Source organism: Nylanderia fulva, unplaced genomic scaffold, assembly GCF_048542155.1.
Source record: "Nylanderia fulva isolate GAGA-0341 unplaced genomic scaffold, ASM4854215v1 Scaffold26, whole genome shotgun sequence".
Lineage (NCBI taxonomy): Eukaryota > Metazoa > Arthropoda > Insecta > Hymenoptera > Formicidae > Nylanderia > Nylanderia fulva.
The window spans coordinates 498784-521253 of record NW_028190325.1 but is presented as its reverse complement, the minus strand read 5'-3'; the positions used below and the strand labels follow the sequence as shown (position 1 = coordinate 521253).

Below are 22470 nucleotides of genomic sequence, written 5' to 3'. Positions count from 1 at the left end.
TTTATTAGATACTTTACATATACGTAAACTGCCATTTTTTAAGCAGAAAAATTAAGACTTGAAGATCCGTATTTGATCACAGAAAAAAGGAGTCCTTGATTCAAGTATATTTTTATTCTTGAACGCTATTTGATTCATTTAAGCATAGAATGCTTTTTGTAATCACAAATATTCATTTGTATTAATAATAAATAAGTTTGTGTAAAGTATATTTTATCCTTAACATATATTCTTGTTTTAAAAATCGTTAAGTATATAATAAAAACAAACTTAGTCACATTTGATCTAAGAATTATATACTTGAAAGTATCGCTTACATCCAATGCTCACTTGCCCTTGCAATACTTATAAGTAAATTTCAGCTTCAACCAAGAATATTTTGCACTTTGTTTTAAGGATAAATTATCCTTTTTCAAGGATACTATTTTTTCTGTGATATATCGCGTAAATCCCGCGCATTCTCCGGCGCCGCGAAGCCCAGAAACAACATGTCGCGTCTCTCTCTTCCCGTAGAATCGAAGCCGCTGACCGACTCGATTTTAGACGGATCTCTTGAACGCGCGCACGTGTATATGTGTGCAGCAGCCGCATTGCGAAAGAATTATGCGGGGCACAAGGTCCGGTCGGCCGCTCGCCGTTCCAATTTTTACCAATCGAAGGTTACGTATATCGCAGTTGAGTTTCTGTCATACGCACACTGCAAGGCACACTCTCCTTTCTGCTCTTTCCCCCTGTCCCCCTCTTTTCTCTCTCTCTCTCTCTCTCTTTCTCTCCCCATGACTCTTTTGCCCTCTTTCATTCGCCCTCTTTCACATGGAGTTCATGATTGTGAGTCATAGCAGTTCATAAAAATTAAAATCGAAGACGAAGAACGAGACTTCGATGCGCAAATGTTCTATCTCGCGGATTTTTAATAAAAAGAAAAATAATAAATATATTACCTTGAGACTTTTGTAAAGAAAAGGTAGATTATTCAATTTTATATTTAATTCGATGTTATAAAATCATCATTGATACGTCATCTTCATTCGCCCTCTTTCACACGAAGTTCATGATTGTGAGTCACAGCAGTTCATAAAAATTATCGAAGATGAGGAGCGAGATTTCAATGCGCAAATGTTCTACCTCGCGGATTTTTAATAAAAAGAAAAATAATAAATATACTACCTTGAGACTTTTGTAAAGAAAAGGTAGATTAATCTATTTTATATTTAATTCGATGTTATAAAATCATCATTGATACGTCATCTTCATTCGCCCTCTTTCACACGAAGTTCATGATTGTGAGTCACAGCAGTTCATAAAAATTATCGAAGATGAGGAGCGAGATTTCAATGCGCAAATGTTCTACCTCGCGGATTTTTAATAAAAAGAAAAATAATAAATATACTACCTTGAGACTTTTGTAAAGAGAAGGTAGATTAATTCATTTTATATTTAATTCGATGTTATAAAATCATCATTGATACGTCATCTTCATTCGCCCTCTTTCACACAAAGTTCATGATGAGTCACAGCAGTTCATAAAAATTAAAATCAAAGATGAGGAGCGAGATTTCGACGTACAAATGTTCTATCTCGCGGATTTTTAAAAGAAAAATAATAAAAGAAAAATAATAAATACTACCTTGAGACTTTTGTAAAGAGAAGATGGATTAATCTATTTTATATTTAATTCGATGTTACAAAATCATCATTGATACGTCATTCCTGATAATAACTGTAATGACGAGTTTCGCAAGTCACCCGGAATCGATTCGCGAATTGTCTTAATCGCCTTCATCCCCTCCTGCAAACGAGGTGGTAGACGACACGACGTGACGGCGAGGACGACCAAGACGAGGATTTTGACGACGGTGAAGACGCTGACGGCAAACGAGTGGTACAACGCGGAGGAAGAAGAAGAAAAGAGAGACGAGTGTGTTCGGCGAAGCCTACCGACCGGCTATTTGGAACACGGCCGATCAGTTCCTTCGGCGCCGTGGACGCGAACACGCTAAACATCGCCGATTTTGTAAACCCGTGCCTCTCTGTTCTAGTCCAGGCGAAGGAGACCAAGTTGAAGAATCCTGCGAGAAATCACGCGACGCGCCATTTTTTCAAATCGGTACGAGCCCAGAGTCTCAAACTTTGTGAATCTTGCGCAAAAAAAGCGAAGAATATATTTCGCGACACGCGATAGTAGTTCATAAGTTGTGAAAAGTCGGTCGAGTTTTATCGTGTTAAAATAATTTGCCACAATTTTACTAAGTTTTCAGTGACTGACGGTATCGAGAGAATACAAAAAATTGTTTGCGAGAGTTAACATTTCAAAAACATTGTTCAATGTAAATAAATTGTACACATGTGCGTATATAACAAAATTTTAAAATATATATATAAAAAAGGTGTGTAAAGAGAGAAAATAATTATATAGCAGCTGCAAAAACAGCTTCCTTCGTTATTATATAATCCTCGAAAATGTTGTTAAATAAAAGTTAATACACAGAAACACTTAGCTGTTCTCTAAGTATATATAAAATTATCTGTAAAAATATATAGCGCGATTCATTTTATAAACATTATTTACGTGGTAATCTTTTCTTTGTGTTTGACTCATAATGTTCCTTTATAAAATTGACTTTCACGCACCGGACAAGGAAGTTGCAAGGAGTTTCGACTTTTTCCGGTCATCGATAAGAAAACTTGCCATATATGTATATATTTTACTATTAGTATAATTAACCCAGATTTTCCCGGATTTATGGTGAACGGCACGCAGGTCAGTGGCACGCACTGCGCATTATAACAGATTGCTGACATGCCTTCAATTGCGAAGAAGTGGCAAAAAATTGCACAATGTTAGCCAACTATAATTAATATCTGTCACACGTACAATTAATTTTAATGGCCAACGTTATCTATTTCAACATTATCGACAAAATTCAACTATAAAAAAACTTTTGAGCCAATTTAATATATACGAATAATCCTCACGATTTACTCATTTTAATCATCATATCAATTGCGACGTCATGTCCTTATCAACTAAATCATCGGAATTCATTCACGATCGTAAAAAATGAAATGATAATTAATAAAATGCGGTAAAAATTGTTTGTAAATATTAGTAAAAAATGTATTGCACAAATTGTGATTTAATAGACAATTATAAAATTATATATATACTCTCTTCATTAAGGAAAAGATAAATGTATACATAACATAGCACCCAATATCTTTATATTAATCGGTATTTAAAAGAGATGGTTTATGTCCGACATCGGGCAATATTGCGACGATGCTTATAGACGGTTCATAGTTTTATTTGATGCTGTTATTTAACCTGTTATTAAACCACCCTGATCTTTACATTTGCCAGTATATTATTTTCTTAAAGTAAAGGTGATCTATGTAGCATTGAAGTATAATAAATGTAGATGGTAGTTAGCTCGTTATTATAGCCTATAATATAATATAATATATATATATATATATATATATATATATATATATATATATATTGGAAATTTTATAAAGATTCTTAATAGACCTTTCTGTTGCGAGCAAAATTGCGGTGCAGATTAAATATTAATTAAAATATTAGAAAAATATCGCGAAAAATATGAAAAAGCGCATTAAACGAATATTACACTTGGCAAATTTATATATATTCGCTAATCTCACAGCTCTTCGACATTGTTCTTTTTTAATCCCTATAAATATTATTCCTTCAAGTATACAATCATAACGAGATTATTGTTCATTTAAGGAAGATTTTCGAGACAATAACACGAGAGGATATCAGCAGCGGCACAATGTCAGAGGGTTGCACAAGTTGCAGAGGCGCGAATTATGCGGGCAACACTTTACAATTAGGCACGACTTCTGGTGGCAATACCGGAAGCTCGTCGTCTACTTCCGGTGCGAACAGTACAATCGCAAGAAGAGTCCAAGTTCGCGCAAAAGTGCTTTACGGTACGGGCAAAGCGATAGCGAGCTTGCAAGCTCAAGAGAAAGCGGCCAGACATTGACGAGGTAATTAAATAATCGTAATTTATTTTATGTTAATCTAATATATAATTTACTTCGCCATATTATCTATTAATTTTGTACACACACAAAAATACAAGTTTTTATTATTTAATTTTGTATAAAAAATTATTTCTAGACTTTAATTTGTTATAATATTTTATATTATATATATATATATATATATATATATATATATAAATTATTATAATAAATATTTAGATGAATAAAATTATATTACTAAACTCTGTCGCAATCTGTCAAACATCAGCAGATTAATTACAGGATTAAGGCATAATTATATAACTAAACGGTATAAATTAAGGTACACTGACCGATATAAAATTATTGAACAACGGGCAAATAAAAAAAAAAGAATAATACATTATTCTGCAGAAACTATTAAACTTTGTGGAAATATGATTTGGATGAGAATTATAATTGATATTAAAAATAAACTTGTCAGATCAATCAACAGTTAAAAAACGATCAATCTATAATAAAAAAAACCAATCGATCGATCGACGCACTAATTAGCATCATTTCTTTCGACTTGCTGTATCATCAACGCGATCGTTGTGTTTTTTGCGTATCGCGAGAAAGCGTTTACGATACCGCACAATTATAGGAAGCTCGATCACTCATCTTCCTGCCGCGAGACGATTCAAACAGGACGGACGCGGCCGATCTCCCCGTCACTAGATCAACGACGGACAGTCGAAATAAAGAGAGACGGATAACAGTAAAAATACAAAAAAAAATGATGACACACCGACATCGACGAACAAAAAGCAAAGCCCGAAGGCACCGGCCTTCCTCGCGGATAAGACCAGTCGGTCGATCTGATCGCCGGTTAGTACCTGGTAAACCGTCCTCGAGAAGACCACCACCTCGATTTAAGCACGCGTCTCCACGTATTTTCTCGTTTTCTTATTTTTTGTTGTCGTCGCCGTCTTTCTCCCGTGTTTCTCGATCTTGTTACTCGTCATTTTCGCTTCGCTTTATCTCGCGTATCGCGACAATTTTACGCTGACGAGTATACGCATCGATGAATGTTGTAAGTGCTACCTGGAACGTGTCACCGCGCAAAATGCGCCTTGCAACTTTGTGAGTTATTGATAGATGTTACCGTCTCTTTATTTTTATCCTAATTTTTTTTTTGTACTAAATATTATTGAAACGAGGTTTTATAAATTAAACAACATCTGAATCAAAATTCGCAAAATGTTTTTGAATAATATTTTCCGACAATATTTATAAATATCTTTCACATTTTATGAAATTTAAAATTAAAATATATTAGAGAGAGGATATATGTTTTTATTCAATATTTATTTAATCATTGGTTAAATTGAAGCACATCATGTATCATCATTAAACAATGAAATAAATGTATCTCTTATTTGTTTTATAAATATATTAATATTTATATTTTATGATATATTTATCTAAAAAATATTTATTATCTGTGAAAAAAAAACTTTAGAAAAAATCTTTCTAACAGCACAATAAGGTCAATATAATTTTTTTAGCCCATCGTGCCTTTGCCGTTCTACAATTTGCGATCCCGTTATATTTCTCTCGATCTTTTAACGCCTCGCAGTGCAGCTTCATTTAGTGAATATTTCGATTTATTCGTGGGTCTTTTAATTTTTTCTTTTAATTTAATATATCTCACATTACATCGCGCACTAAGAATAATCAACTGTTCTTTTGTTACATCTAATTGTTTAAGTACTATATAAGCGCTTTAATTAGCTTGCAATAAAGTCAATATCACGAATAAAATACGTAAAATAAATCGTTTGTGTTACTTTTTATTCGATTGGTACTAAAATTTGTGCATGTAGAGCATCATAAATCAAATTATTATTGAAATATTGCGCAAAATTATTTGAATGTTAAAAATGGATAATAACTGAAAACTTATCAGCAAAAAATAAATATTATAAATGTTATTTTTCCAAAACTTTTTTGATACAACACATAATAAGTGATTTTTGCTTTAATTACATTAGCATCATCCTCTCTTCCCTGTCCTACGCATTATCATCAAAGTCGGGGGAAGAAAACGATAAAGCAGGACACCACACCAATAAACAAACGACAAATAACGAAGTGCAAATTTCGGAGCAATTGTTTTTCAAACGAACAAACACTCTGGATAATAAGGTAAATATTTCTGGCTGCAATCTTTCAACCCCAGATAATCAGAAAAGTGCAAATACTTTGTATCCTGGCGCAACTAACTTGAAATATACACAGAAGTTGCTAAAGGAAAAGATAGAAAAGGAAATAGTAAAGGATGCGTTGCAGCAGAGGGATTCCGACAGAATCACGAACATTCGTGCAAAAGAAACGAATCAGACGGGAAATGAAATCCGATATGAATTTTTGAATGCATCGAGTATCTCTGCAAGCTTCACGGTGACGAAACCGGTCGAAAGAGAAAAGAAAAATGAAGACAACAAAGGGATAGAAAATATAAAGATTGATCGAGAAGAAGAACCTTTGGTCGGACCACTGAATAATCTGGATGCCAAAAATAACAACGCAAAAAGTAGCACATCGCGACAAGTAACATTTTACGAAGAACAGAATGACGACGATCGAAAGAGAAATAAAAATTTTAATAAAAGTGGCGACATTTTTTTGGTAACGAAAGAACACTTTAAAAACTCGAACGAGAGTTTGATACGAATAAGCAATGTGATGGCTCAGAATGTTCATCCGAAAGTTGAAAATCAAACTCTCGAAAGTCGCACTGAACAAGAAAACTGGAAAGCAGTAGAAGACGATCTGATGGAAGCTGCGAATTTTGGATTGCAAGCTATGCACAAACTATATTATATTCAAGAACCGAAGTTATATTCGATGGGTAAGTACTGAAAGAAATAAAAAATTGAAAAAATATTTAATTGAATCGCACACATATAGCCACTGTTTTATATTAAATTCATATCTGCACGATAAATTTGATGAGACGAAAATTTAGGTCTTTATCTTGGGCACGATAATCCAGCGAGATATGTGGCGGCATTTAACGATCAATTAAAGGAAGCGAGAGATCTCGCAAAATTCGGATATGCAACTCTTCAAGGTACCGCTATGTTCTTAAAAAAGTAAGTTCTTAAAAAAGTAATGGGTGAAGTAAATTTCCATTAATCTTTAATTAAGAAACTATACGTCTAATACGTGTTTCTGCTCTGTTTGTCTTGTCAGATTTCCCAACGCACCATTAGAATTACCTTTATCCCGAACTAAGTTTACTCGTAGAACTTTGTTGGAACAACAATGCCCACGAAGAGACCCACCTCAATGCCCACCGGCTAGCTTAAGGTACAGAACATCTGACGGTAGTTGTAATAATTTGCAGAATCTCTGGTGGGGTTCCGCAATGTCTACGATGCAAAGGTAAACGATGACATGATAAATAATCTCAAATATCCACGCAGAGTATTTCCCTCAATTATACTACAAAAGTCATTTTGTTGTACTCAGATTTCTACCACCGGAATATCACGACGGCGTTCAAAGCATTAGAAGATCGAAAAATGGAAGACCACTTCCGAGTGCGCGAGAAATCACAAACTTAATTCATGAAAATAAAGATGTACCTTTGGCATCCGTTACTCACATGTTAATGCAATGGGGACAATTCGTAGATCACGATTTGACAGGTACGTATATAATTTATGATTTTTTAGGTATTAAAAACAGATAGAAAAAAATTATATACATACACATATTTATATCTGTGCACTAGGATAAAAAGTTGTTAATTTGACTAAATGCATTCAACTAATTACCATTTTGTTAACTGAATATATATAAATATTTAAATCAAATACGTTATGTTATTTAATTTAATTTAAATACTTCTACATGTTCAATTAATAAAATAATATTTTATATTTGAATTATTTAAAGACGTAATTACATACAATTATATCTCTATTATATATTAATAGCTACCGGTCAAAGCAGAGGATTTAATGGCACAGTCCCGCAATGCTGTTTGCAAAGAGGTGTCGGTTTTCAACCGCCAGAGTTCATGGTAATAAATTAATCAATAGCTATAACTTTTAGTCATATATCGATAGGATATTTATTATAAATATTTTGAAGTTATAATTTATATTGTATTGACGTTTGCGTTATACTCTTCTATATGTTCCGACGTGAACGTTGTCGCACTCAATTGCAAAATTTATAAGCCATAATTTTCGCGCGTCCCACTTTATACTGAAAAAGTTGAAAACTTGATGTATAATATATATCCTACGAGAAAACCACTAAAAGAAAATTTATTTATAATATTTATCGATAGCATCCAGAATGTCTACCGATAGCAGTGAATGTACGCGACAGCTTCTATGGTCCTCTGGGCGTAAGATGTTTAGAATTCCTCAGAAGCGGACCAGCTCCTAGAGAGGATTGCAAATTCGGCCCCCGAGAACAACTCACCCAAGTGACCAGTTACCTCGATGCTTCCACAGTTTATAGTAGTAATGCCGTACATAGTGACAGTCTGAGGATATTCCGAAACGGTAAATTCCTATTTATTTTTCTATTTATTTTTTTATGAGAAATATTCCTCGAAAAAGAAATTATTTGCTTCTCTATTAGAAGAGAGAAAGACTTTCTTTCTTAATTCTTATAATTCTAATAGAGAAGAAAATAACTTCTATTTCACAAGAATATCTATTTCTCATAAAAAAATAAATAGAAATAAATAGAATAAATATTTTACAAGAATCTATTTCTCATAAAAAAATTCTCTTTCTTTAGGCTTGCTGCAATACGGAAGAATTCAATCGCGACGACCTTTGCTTCCAAGACGCGAATCCGATCTATGCAAACGCGGATCTTTGTCGACGACCTGCTTCCGAGCCGGTGACGGACGACTGAGCGAACAGCCTGCTCTTACATCCCTACACATCGTCTTCTTAAGATTGCACAATAGGATAGCTACTGAACTAGCCGCCTTAAACTCCCATTGGAGCGATGAGAAACTTTTTCAAGAAACCCGAAGGATCGTCGGTGCCGTAATTCAACATATAACCTATCGGGAATTCCTGCCGATCGTTCTTGGTAAGAGAACTTTTTTGTTACAGTATATTATTATGTTTACTCGATAACGTTGTAAATATAAGGCTAAAAGAGATCAAGCGTTTTAAAAACACTGTAACGTTTCAGGGCCTCAGGTGATGAAAATTTTTGATTTAGAAGTTCTTAAAAAAGGTTACTACGAAGGATACGATCCGACTATAAATCCTACAGTTGCAAATTCATTTTCTACAGCGGCTTATCGATTTGGACACTCGTTGGTTCAGCAGAGCTTTATTAGATTTGATAGCAATCACAAGCCCATATTTAATAGTAAGTCAAATTAAAATTTCCTCGAATATTATTTAAATTTGACAAAACATAATATATGCAAACTTAATTATTTAACTAGAATCAATAATTTAATTTACAATACGCCATTAAATATAAATTTTAAATAAAGCAAACAAAATTTATGACGTAATTAATGAGCATAAATGTATGAGTAAGATTTATGTTATTTGCTACATCATGATGCATTTAGCTTATAATAATAGTACACGGCGTACTAATTGTGTAATAAATCCTTCCAAACATCGCAAGGAAAATTATTCTTAATCTTCTATATTGTATAACATGACAATTAGTCCTAGAAAAATGAAATTTTTTCAAAGAATATTCAATGCAAAATGAAATAAATAAATATTATCGTAGATGTCTCGATCCACGACGAGTTTATGAATCCAACAAATCTGGAGACGGCAGGATCCGTCGACCGTCTTCTTCTAGGACTAGTGAATCAACCGTGCCAAAGGAGGGACGAATTTATAAGCGCAGAAGTGACGAATCATCTCTTCCAAACCCGTGGCTTCCCATTCGGTATGGATCTGGCCTCTCTGAATATTCAACGAGGCAGAGATCACGGTTTGCCACCTTACGTGCGATGGCGCGAGCCTTGCAGCTTGTCGCCGATAAAAGGCTTCGAGGATCTCGACAGAGTGATGTCGCCGGAAATTGTGAGGAAATTCAGATCGTTATACCCGTCAGTGGAAGACGTCGATCTCTTTTCGGCCGGACTGGCGGAAAGATCGGTGGCCGGCGGCCTGGTCGGTCCAACCTTCGCCTGCATAATCGGCCAGCAGTTCAGTAACCTACGACGCGGCGATCGATTTTGGTACGAGAATGCTGAAAGCGAAAGCAGTTTCACCGCCAGTCAGCTGCAGCAGATTAGACGGATCACTCTGGCCCAAGTGCTGTGCAAAACGATGGACGGCATCGAGACCATACAGCCGTTTGTCTTCCTCGCGACAGATACGTTGAAGAACCAACGTCTCTCCTGCAACGATCCGATTATTGGACAATTAAATCTCGAATTTTGGGCCGAACGACCATCTGAATTTAGAAGCGTCGACGATCCGCAAAAGAGTCAAGTGACCGACAATGGTGATTCGATTTCCAGATCGAAGGAAAACATTAACTCGAGGAAGAAAACCGGCCATCAGCAACCAACGAAGATTGTACCTCAGCAGCCTTTCAAAGAGAGCATTAATCAGGAAAATACAATCGTCCTAAAAAGACCGATTGGACGTCCAGAAAACAACAATGTCACGATCGTGGTCCAGAACAACGCCGTGAACGCGCCTGTTTTCGTGAACGAGGGCATTTACAATTCGCACGTCAAAATACAGCCTGGTCCCAAACCGATTACGAATCCCAATCAACCTGTGAACAATTATCCCCCGTATTTCCGACCGCATGCAAAACCTATACCCACGGCAATTCCTCATGCGGCAAGTAATCCGTATGTTCCCCACGCTTTCGGCGATCCCAGTAATCCAAATCCGCTCGCTTACGGATTCAAATCCCCTGCGTTCGTGCAAGAAGGCATCATCTATGACAATTATTTTCCCACAAGCCCGAGGCCCACTCTCTACACTTATTACACGAATTTTCAGCAGAAAACTACGCAACATTCTACGCAGATTCCCGATCGCGAGATCGACGGTTATTTAATTAATTACGGATCCTCGTATAATAATAAACATGATTCGCATCCGCACGAAAGGCCGAAACCTTCGATCAATTCTGGACATCATTACGCATTGAACGACGAACAGAAACCTAATTATGCTAATTCTAAACCTCCGGTAAACGTGTGGCCGAATTTTCAACCGAATTATGCATCGAATGACGAATCTTATCATACGCGCAAGCCAAGTTACGATGAACATAAACCTTCAACCATACGACCGAATTTCCGACCGAATTATGAGTCAAACAACGAAGCGTATTATGGACAAAAACCATCTATTGTAGATTATAATAAATCTAAACCTTTAGCCAACTTACGACCGGACGATAAATTAGAAAAACCGGTTTATGGTGGATTTGTGCCTCCAGCAAATTTGCGACCAAATTCAAAACCGAATTATCAATTATATGGCGCACAAAAGCCAGGCACTGTCGAAAATTTACAGAATAAACCGAATAATAATTATCAGATCAATCTGAATAAACCGCAACAACAGGAACAATGGAACTCGAATAATTATCATGTGAGACCTGGCGAGAGACCATACGATTACGATGATCCTAATACACATCATAAAAGGCCAAGTGTTAAACCACTAAATTATAACATTAATGACTCTCATCAAACAGCATCGAGTAACGGACCGAATAATGAATATAATTCTCAATTTTCGAACAAAGATTCGTTAAATTCTAACAAGGATTTCTTGCAAGATAGACTGTATGGATTTATTACAAATTCTAGAACAAGTACTCCTCCATCGTATCAAAAAGATACATTTACAAAATCGAATAATTCAAATAATAATTATAATCGATATTCCAATACGACTTTGAATTATCAAAAGATACCATCATCCACTCAAAGTAATTGGATGGATGTTTCATATTATATAACAGAAAGTAGTACTCGACCTCTTCAAAACGATTATTTTGATTCACATAATTCTCCGTTCAATCAGAAATTGACAAATTATCCGATCCATCAAAAAGACAATCAATCTTCATCGTCTTTTAATTCAAAAGAATCTGTCGATAAATCGCCCGTTCTTTCTACTGTGGATCCATATGAATATGATAATTCTTACAAAAATCCTACGAAATCATCTGATTTAAATGGACAATTATCATCCAGTACTCCATATTGGTTAGAAACTTCAACAAATGATTTTCAAATACATAAAAAAGAGGGAAATCTCAATTCAAAACCAACAAAAATACAAAGCGTAACAATTGTCACTGAAACACTCGAAACTGTCCATCATCCTGGTCATTCCGGATACATATCTTCACATAAAGTTACCACCGAAATTCCGAGGCCGTTGGAACAACAAATAAAAACAAACGCGCCAATTATCAAAAAACCCGGACAATATTATTACGAAAAGAACGTGTTATATCGATATCCGGACGAAATAATTTCCGATCAAATTCCCAAAAGTAATCATTATTCGGTTGGCGAATCTGAGAAAGCATTTGTTCGAGAAAATCGGGAAACAACACCCGAGAATATCGTAATGAAAACATCAATTGTCGATGTGCCCATAACAAAGTCTAAAGTCATTCAAGACAATGAAAGTAAATTGACGACAACACCTATGCTCGTAAACACTGATTATAATAATAACGGAGGGGACATAGTGAGCGATCTTCAACATACTTTCTCGAAAGATATCGAAAGTGTTGCACCAGCTGATATTTCTAATAGGTATTTTTTTATTCTATATACATAAGCAATTCTGCAAAACTGCAAAAATATGTAAAATAATTGTTGTTCCAAAACATTTTACGTAATCGATTATTTAGCCAAGCAATTGAAGCATATACATTGTCAGGAAATATAATTTTGCAATATTTGTTTTGAATTTTCTGTTATAAATTTCTCTCTTTAATAAATGTTTGCAACTGTAAATTTAACAAATTTAACAAAGCAACTAAAATAATTTATTAAAGAGAAGAGATTTTGTAATAAAAAAATAATTAAACTAATATATATGTAATATTTTTAGTACAATTATTTTACACATTTTTATTTTCTACTAAACAGTTTCAAAAAATGTTGAAAAATTTTTTATATTTATTTCAGAGTTTCTAAAATTAAGCTGATTTTCATGTAGTAAACAATTTGCTAAGATAATTTAGTTTTTTTAAGAAATCTGATTTATTTATAGGATGAATCATTGGGCGAATCCTCAAGAAGATCTGAATTTATCGTCGATATCGGAAATGCCCGAAATTCCATCCGATAAATTTGCAGACGTTAAGGACTTACCTAAACCCATTAAATCGAAGATTTACGTTATTTAAAGTCTACGCTTCTTAATTCGTTTTTTATTTCCGAACGAAACCGTTTTGAAAAGTTTTATAACTCTGCTTATTACTTATTAATGAATATCATTCTATTCCTTAAAAACTTTGAAAAAAATATGGTGCTATGAATTTATATTATAGAAGTAAAGGAGTATTTATTAATATTTTAGGCTATATTTTTATTTATAGATGTATCTTTCAAGCATATATGTGTATTAAATATATATGTATTATATTTTTGTCATATTAAAAATATTTACTCATTTAATTGCTAAGTTTCCAAAGGAATATATTATTAACAGTATATCATGTAAAAAAATTGTATATTATATTTTCATGTAAAATTATTTTCTATCCTAATTATTTTCTTGCCAAGTAATCGTTGTATATTGATTATAAATTAATTAAATTTGCGTAAAAATTTTAGATAAAACTAAAATGTGAAAAAATGTATTGTAAATTACCACATATATGCAATATAATGATAAAAGTACATAAGAACGTATATAGGAACATATTTATATCATATGCTAATGTACATATGTATACATATGCTTCCACTTTTCCCACCCAATCATATATATACGCACGCACGTGAATACAGATATAAAATAAGAAAGCAAAATCAATCATTTAAATATGCACATAAGTGTGCCAAAAAAAATCGACTGAAATATAGTCTAGATCATCGTGATATCGAGTTTAAAAAACATTTATTACGTTTAGTTATCTAAAACTAACGTATTCTATTTTTGGATCTTTAATCTTATTTACTAAGATATTACTTCCTGTATGTGTATACTACGTAACTTTTGTTTTAATTATTAGCAGACATTATTGGGACAAAACGATTAAACATCACCAACATTAATATTAAGAAATTATGTATATGTAAACCTCTTACCTTTGTATATTCTTGCAGAATCTTATATTTTATTTCATACGAGTTATACATAGATATATTAAATATTGAAAAGAAACACAATAATGAACTGGATAACAAAATGCGTTTTATCATATCAATATTTCAAAATTAATTATAGATTTTCAGATCGAATTATTGTGTAAACTGTATTTGAGATATACATATATCTTGATATCAATTAATCACTTGCTATTATAATACAATTTAAAATATCTGACATGTTAATAGCTTTATGGATCAATCTTATTTGTGACAAAAAAAATAATTTATAGAAAAATAAACAAGATAATTAAACTATGTTAAACTTTTAAAACATTGTTATTAAAAAGTACTTGAGATATAACAATCTCTTAAGATTGCTATTATCATTAAAATGATTATTTTTTGTAATTAAAAGTAAAAATAAAACATAAAAATTCCCAAATTCAAATAATTTCATCCAAAATTTATACTTCTAGTACATTATTTAATCTATCCATAATAAATTTAAATAAATTGCTGTCTTTAATCCTTAAATTTTATTTTCATCAGAAATCAATTGTCCAGAGAATAGAGTATAATATAAATTTCAACTTTTTTAAAATATATGCGCCATGGAACATATTTCATTCGCCATAAATATTAAAATAAAAAATTCTAAAGGAATTTATGATCAAAACCATATCTTTGAATATCACATTGAATAATTTATAAAAAACTACGAAAATTATATATTCTATTAAAAAAACACATCAAATATGAGAAAATGGCCGAAAGTAAAAATGCCATTAATTATTATTAATAATGTCAGCAAAACAACAAACAATTTAAAAATTGAACAAAATTATGAAAATTTGAAATTAAATATTAAACATATTTTTGAAAAATTGATCATAATTTTATTAGTTCTCTATGGTTCTTTGCTGTTTTTCTTACTTTCAATGAGAAATCGTTGTTTGAACCTAGGTTTCCAGGTCACTGCGGCAAAAGGCAATGGCCATCGTGTGATCGAAATCTGCTTTTTGGTGTCGCAAAGTTGTGACCCCGATTTCATCATTTATTCTGCGTTATCCGAATTAAATAGGATTTAACGAATAAGAATTTTGGCTAACCAAACGAAATTGTTTGATTGTATATATATGTATATATTTTTGTATTCTAATTCAATATATAATTGCTCGTTTTTTTTTGCTACTTATTTTCAATAATCTACATTTTAGATTTCATTATGTAATATATAATTGCGCATAAAATATTATAAATTTTATTATAAAATATACTTAAAATATTTGTACATATAAAATAATTAATAATTTACACAACACACACACACATACACGTGTATATATATAATAATTATATATATTAGACACTTATAAATATTTATATCTATGTATATATAGACATATATATACATATATACACATATAATATTTCAATACTGTTTCAATATTTGTATAATTATTTACATTACATATATATATAATAATTATATATATTAGACAGTTATAAATATTTATATCTATGTATATATAGACATATATATACATATATACACATATAATATTTCAATACTGTTTCAATATTTGTATAATTATTTACATTACATATAAATATAAAAACTAAATTATTACCCTATATATTTCATATAAGTTTTTAATTTTTAAAAATTATGTTAATTACATGATTTTTTTGTGAAATATCTATTTTGAAAAAAATGGTTTGTATGCAATAACTTTTTTCAATTATTTTAAATGCTATTTATTAAATATTTGATTATTTTGTATTTATTTTAAATCAAATGTGTATAATCCCAGCAAACACCAAGTAACAATTATATAACTGTTAGTTATAATTTCCCACTCAACAATATAAATGCAATATAACACATGTGTTATATATTACATTTACATTGTTGAGAGGAAAATTATAACTAACAGTTATATAATATAGTTACTTGGTGTTTCCTGGGATAGACCTATTGAGCATCATACTACTGTGTTTAATTATTTTATATTTATTTAAATATTTGTAATTTCAAGATTATTTTATAATTTTTAAATTATACCTATATGCATGTGTGCATGTATAAGTTTTTTAAAATTATCATATAATTTTATTATCATATAATTCATTATCATAATTTCATTATCATATAATAAGAAATCATAGATTTTTATGAAAAATCTTTTATGTAAAATATATATTATAACAAATGTTGCTTTCTTTTAATATAACGCATCATATATTATTATGCCATAGAAAGAAGTTTTATCGCAAACTGTTATTAATATTGCTTCATACGTCATACCATATACATACAATTTCAAATTTTTGGCGAATGAAATAGTGTGACAATATACAATTATAAATTATTACCCAAGTTAAAATAAAAATCGACTGACTCACCAAAACGATGCGCAGCAACAGAATTGTAAACTGTAAAATATAAATATATATGAAAATTATATAATAAAATAATGAAATACAATAATTGATGAATTCAAATTAAAAATTTTGAAAAATAAAATTATTATTTATACATTAAAGAGTATTTAAAATTAAAAATAAATAACAAATAAGATATTTACCATAAATATATATGTTGTTCTGCTGTTACTGGATGATACTCCTTTTCTCCTCTCTTTTTCTTCCATTCCTCCTGATTCCTCCTTGTTCCTGTATGCAAATTGTATACATAAGTTGTAAAATATTCAAAGTTATATATGTGTATAATAAAATTTAAAATAACATTTCAAAAACTAAAATTAATCAAATTAATTAAACTTAAATGAAAAATACTAAATTAAATAATTTTAGCATAAGATAAATAATAAATAAATTATTTACCGTACAGTTGCTCCGCCGTTGCCCGATGCCACCCCGGGCCTCCTCGTAGAAGCTTCGAAACACGTACACTCGCGTTACTTTTTGTTCACGACACCCGGGTCTTAGCTATCACAATCTTCGACAATCTTCCGATAAAACGCGAGAGCTAATTAATTCGAGGACGACGATGACGAGCTCCCTCGCGACGCACTCGGGAGTTCCGACTCGACGAGGAAGTTTCCGATTCACGAGGAAGTTTTAAAGAGGAACCTTCGATATGAAAATATAGCAAATGGCAGCGCAACCGTGTTATTGGTTACGACCTGCAATTTTTATGAGAATTACGAACCTAATATACGATACTTCGACACAATGATACGAAAATACGACAGGAAATGCGCGATCGCCCGCGATGACCGGAAATACGACCCCGACGAAGCCGAAAAACACGAAAAATTTCGGCGTCATAAGCGCCCAGTGACTCTCGCGATCCGTCCTCGATAACTCAAGCGCGCGAATTTTCAAGGGGGAGCTGTGACGTCACGCGAGGGACGCGAAGGACGAAGGAAAGTCGAGCGAGATTCGTGAGCGACAAGTCAATTTCGCGCGTGCGATCACGATCACGAAATCAATCTCGCACGTGCGATCGCGATCACGATGTCGGGACACGCGACGCGATTGGATTTATACGATAATTAACGATGCTAATCATAGCTGCTAATTAATATTTACCCTCGTCGCGGATCGGCTGACTATTCGAACATTGATCAACAATGAGAAAGTAAACCAGATGGCAGCAGCATTTTATAGACTGCCTAGGGTGAAGCGCTCGAGCGACCAGTCGGAGCGAAGAGATTCTCGCTCTCCGATTGGTCGGAGCTTCCGCGCCTTGACCAATCGGAGAGCGAGAATCTCTTCGTCCTGATTGGTCGATCGAGCGTTTCTCCCTATATGAATATATTTCCACGTATATTTTTGAACACAGTTTATAGAATGCTGCTGCCATCTGGTTTACTTTCGCATTACTCGTGGTCAACGTTTGAGCAGTCATCGCCGGTTCGCGACAAGGGTGAATATTAATTAATATTCTTAATTAGTATCTGTAATTAGCATGGTTAATTATTGTAACAATAAAATATTAAATTTCGTTCGCCAGGAATGAAATACTAAGGTAGTAGATATTAAACTGACTACACTGGCTGTCTATTATTTGAAAAGGACCACAGCCCGTATGGTCGAAACGTCAATAAATATAGTCAAATCTAATAGACAGCCAGTGTAGTCAGTTTAATATCTACTACCTTAGTTAATTATTGTATAAATCCGATCGCCATCGCGTGCGCAAAATCGATCTCGCATCTCGACGAGGGAATTTCGCTCATCGATGTTCGTCCTTCCCCGGAAGGTGAGGTGAGGAAGGGAGGAGGGGGAGGATCGCGTGGCATCACAGCTTCTTTCGAAGTCGACAAGTTCACGAGGATGGATCGCGAGAGATACCGGGCGTGTTCGATATTGTCGATCGTATTCTGAGTAGCTCATCGCGCGTTTCGAGTTGCATTTTCGCGTCATCGTGTCAAAGTATGCTTGCGCGATGAACTTCGCTCTTAATTCTCGTAGAAATCGCAAATCAACTACGACAACGATCGTCATATTGTCAATTTTTTAGTCCATCTTCATGGCGAAATACTCGGCAATAAATAGTCGGCGAATTCTTCGATTTCTCTCATATTCAGTGAAGTGTTCAATTCTTAAACAACGGCAATTTCCGAGTGCGTCGTGGGGAAGTCGCCATCGTTGAGTTTTATGTTCAACCTAGAATTTTATCGAAGATTCCAGACTGTTGTATTTAGCGCTGGAACGTAGTTCACCTCTAGCGCGATAGAGGACGCACTGTGCGTCGTCACGAGCCGCGAGAACTGTCAAATGGTGGGGGGCAGCGGCGGCGGAGTGGGGGAAGCTCCGCCATTTCGGCGGCGGCGCGAGAAGGGTCAGTCGGTAGCGGCGCGTCGTCCCGGACGGGTGACGGAGTGACGATGTATCGATACATGCGTTTACGCGGATCGTCGCGGACGGTCTCGGTGCTTTTCCGCGTATGTCTTGTGTCGCTTGTGCTCGTGTGGCGGCCGGTGTCATGTCAGGAGAACAGTCTGACGAGCCGTATGCGGGCGATCAGCGAGGATCTGGACCGACAGCTCAACGAGATAATGGCTTCGCAGGCGCTCACCTATTCGACGATCAACATCGCGGGATTGCCCTACAACGCCACCACCAAGTTCAATCCGAAGGGCATGGGCCAGCTGTACAACGTAACGAATATGTTCATCGACTTGGTCCAGAGCAAGCAGGCTTATCCAGAAGGTTAGTGCTCTTTCTCTTTTTGCTCTCGTAAAAGTGTCGACGGCGGAAAACGCGTCGCGACACAGGACTGTCAGGGATAGGGCAAGGGTAAGCGGATTTTCGTCTCGCGATGGTTACGCCCTGTAATGATACGCCGATACGCGCCCGAAAAAAATGGCCGGCCGCTTGTTGGTAAACAGACGAACTTGTCAAAGGCTAGCGCCGGCTGTCAACATGTTTGACAGGTGATCGCGCTCGCTCTCAGAATTTATTACGGATATAGAAATCTTATCTCGCTGCCGGAGAATAATTGTAGAACGAAAACTTCTATGAAAAATTGTCTATTGCAACATTGATATTTTCGCTAATACACACTGAAAAAAATTTAGTTAATGCCTATAAGTATTTTTTTCAATACTGTCAAATAAATCGTTTATTTGAAACTAATAATATTTATTTGATATGAAAAGTATTTATTTGTTTCAAATAAATATTTATGTTTCAAATAAATATTTATATGTTTCAAATAAATGATTCATTTGACAGTATTGAACTAATAATATTTGTTAATTTAACAAATTTTTTTAGTAAAGTGTCATCAAAAATTTATTTCGAAAGAACCGTGTGTCGTAGTCGAGAGTGAAGGGACATGGAGATGCTCCGAATTTAATATGTTTGTCTTGCAGTAAATAATATTATAAACAGTGATTAGGGAAATAGTAAGAGAGGCAGCATATCTGGCTCCCTTTATGTGATTTTAACTTTAAATGTTATCAACGCGAATTACAAGAAGCCGTATACTTTACTAACCAACTCCAACGCACGAAATCCTGCTTTACAAGCGGATGCGTTCATCGCACACTCGAGGTCGACGCGAGGATGACGCGTGAAGGTCATGGAATCGAATGATAAATCCATTATAAAAGAAATTATAATTAATCGCGAAATTAGAATGTGAAATATGAGCATATTCTTGAAATTGATATACAACGACACTACTTTAACTGTGTGCACATTTTTTATACCTTTTAATATTATTTATGATATACATAAAAAAAAAGAATTTAATTTTAATTATAATAAGCGCTAGCTAATGTAGCTGCACTTTAATTAACGAGCAGAAGAAAAGCGCACTATTTATAATCTTGTCACAAATGCAAAACATAAGAAAAAATTATATCATATTCCAGAACTATGGCAATATTCATGTTGGAGCATTTACAAAAGTTTTATAAATTAAATTAAATTAAAATAAATTAAATTAACTTGTTAAATTAAATTATTACACAAAGAAATGTCATATATTTAATTTTCAATTCAATTATAATATATAAAATATATTACATTAAAAAAATCGTATTACATTTGGCTTGAAAAATTAATGCTCATTCATTTATACGTACAAATTTTCCACTCGAATTTATTGTGAATAAATGCTTTTATCCGTAAATCTGATTTTTCCGATTCGTGCAAATTCACGCGAAGTTCCTATGGAATATTCCTTATAAATTGAATTTATGTCCGGTGAGATTATGCATCCAAAGAAAATCGATATCAATTGAAAAGATTTGATACGTGTTCGCTCATGCGCGTTTTTTTATTCCATTCCGATTAAATTTATGCGATTGTCCGTCCTTTGTTGTCTTCAAATGCAATTCACAATAAATGAATTAATCGCGATTTTTTATGTTTACATATAGATTCTTCTTTAATCCTTATTTGGCTGATTAAATTTATTGTCTACTATTTTAATATGCAAATTGATATTTTTACAATTATAAAATTTATTTTGCTTTTTTTACTGATTTTAAAGTCTTCCACTGGAAAGACTTATTTCACGTTACATCACAAGTCATAAATAAAACAGTTTCTACATTAGGTGCATATTAACTTGAACAAGTTATCAAAATCTTCTATTTGGTCTCTAATTATGCGTGATAATTATGACGCGGAATATATATATATATATATATATATATATATATATATATATATATATATATATATATAGGAACACTTTTGCTCGTAATTTATGAATGATCTTGTTTGATGATAAAAATTAGCGATTCGCTTCTGCAGCTTATTGGTATCGTAGAAAGAGTGGAGAATTCTCGTAGCACATTAGCGATATATATATATACACACATACACAATATATGTATATATACACATAAATGCTTTCCGCGCAACGCGGGGTGACTCGTTAAAAACTCCGATAACTCTGTGAACTATGCAGATCATTGACCTCCCAGGCGCAATAACGTAGGAGCGTGTGTATCGCGTCTAGCAGGAAGTTGATAGCGAGAGAGCACGTCATCGCACGTCCGTCCAGAAGCAAGAGAGAGAACTCTAGTGATCACTTGTCAGATATTTTTTTTTCCTGTTTTCTCGTCAATATTCGCTGCCATTCATGCCTGAGAGACAGTATTTGACAGTACTAGAGGCCGATTTTTCCAACTTCTCGATAAGTTTTATCTGATAGGTAGCATAGTTTTAGATAAGTCAGGTCAGTTTCTTTTCAGATAAGTTATAAAAAAGAGATAAAGATATGCTACTTGTCGGGTAAAATTTACCAAGAGTTGAAACAACCGGCCCTATGACGAGGATATACTTGAACGTTGTGAAGTCTCATAGAAATATCTTAATTATTTCACTATTTTAAAAAAGAAATTACATAATTATTAATAAAACAAACATATGATTTTGTGACTAAAAAAATATTTTGATACATATGATATTGTAGGTGATAAATAATGATAAGAGATTTTCACTCCCTCCCTCTCTCTCATCAGTTTAATTGCTTTATATAAAATTCATTCGTGAGAATTGGAGTTTTTTAAATAAATTTTTCTCGTTGCACGTCAGTTTATTTAAAAAAATTGTGAACCACTCCACTCTCTCTACAACGAGATATTATATCTATGTTTGCATTTGTTCTTCCTATATAGTGCTGTAGATAAGATCGTGAAGATTTCGATATTTTAAATTGAGGGTTCTTT

General features: G+C 33.4%; 2 protein-coding genes across 9 annotated transcripts in view; both read left to right on the top strand.

The window, feature by feature from the left end:
* The first annotated feature begins 2001 nt into the window (after positions 1-2001).
* Positions 2002-13598, top strand: LOC114939685 (uncharacterized). 2 transcript variants are annotated; one of them, XM_029314077.2, is made up of 12 exons: positions 2002-2107; positions 3752-4017; positions 6030-6889; positions 7007-7133; positions 7234-7425; positions 7513-7691; positions 7983-8068; positions 8342-8561; positions 8803-9105; positions 9211-9393; positions 9775-12799; positions 13263-13598. In XM_029314077.2, the coding sequence occupies exons 3-12, from the start codon at positions 6724-6726 to the stop codon at positions 13396-13398; spliced, it is 4617 nt and encodes a 1538-aa protein (XP_029169910.2). In that variant the 5' UTR covers positions 2002-2107; positions 3752-4017; positions 6030-6723; the 3' UTR covers positions 13399-13598. The 2 variants fall into 2 exon arrangements, with proteins under 2 accessions (XP_029169910.2, XP_085339782.1); XM_085483656.1 differs by lacking the exons at positions 2002-2107; positions 3752-4017 and adding an exon at positions 5045-5118.
* A 4851-nt stretch (positions 13599-18449) lies between these two features.
* The window catches only part of LOC114939677 (prominin-like protein), a 41649-nt gene continuing 37628 nt past the window's right edge, over positions 18450-22470 (top strand). For 3 of the 7 annotated variants that reach the window (XM_085483566.1, XM_085483567.1, XM_085483569.1), the window contains exon 1: positions 18451-19492. In XM_085483566.1, coding sequence (XP_085339692.1) covers positions 19168-19492 — 325 coding nt within the window. In that variant the 5' untranslated portion in view covers positions 18451-19167. Of the gene's footprint in view, positions 19493-22470 lie in introns of all 7 variants that reach the window. The other 4 variants (XM_085483565.1, XM_085483564.1, XM_029314054.2 and 1 more) reach the window with 3 other exon arrangements.

Bases quoted from the DNA above. Each gene is read 5' to 3' on its own strand.
- LOC114939685 (XM_085483656.1), top strand. From the start codon at position 5,060: ATGAATGTTGTAAGTGCTACCTGGAACGTGTCACCGCGCAAAATGCGC. The intron at 7,426-7,512 runs GTAAACGATGAC...TGTTGTACTCAG, and splicing joins GCAATGTCTACGATGCAAAG to ATTTCTACCACCGGAATATC. The intron at 12,800-13,262 runs GTATTTTTTTAT...ATTTATTTATAG, and splicing joins CCAGCTGATATTTCTAATAG to GATGAATCATTGGGCGAATC.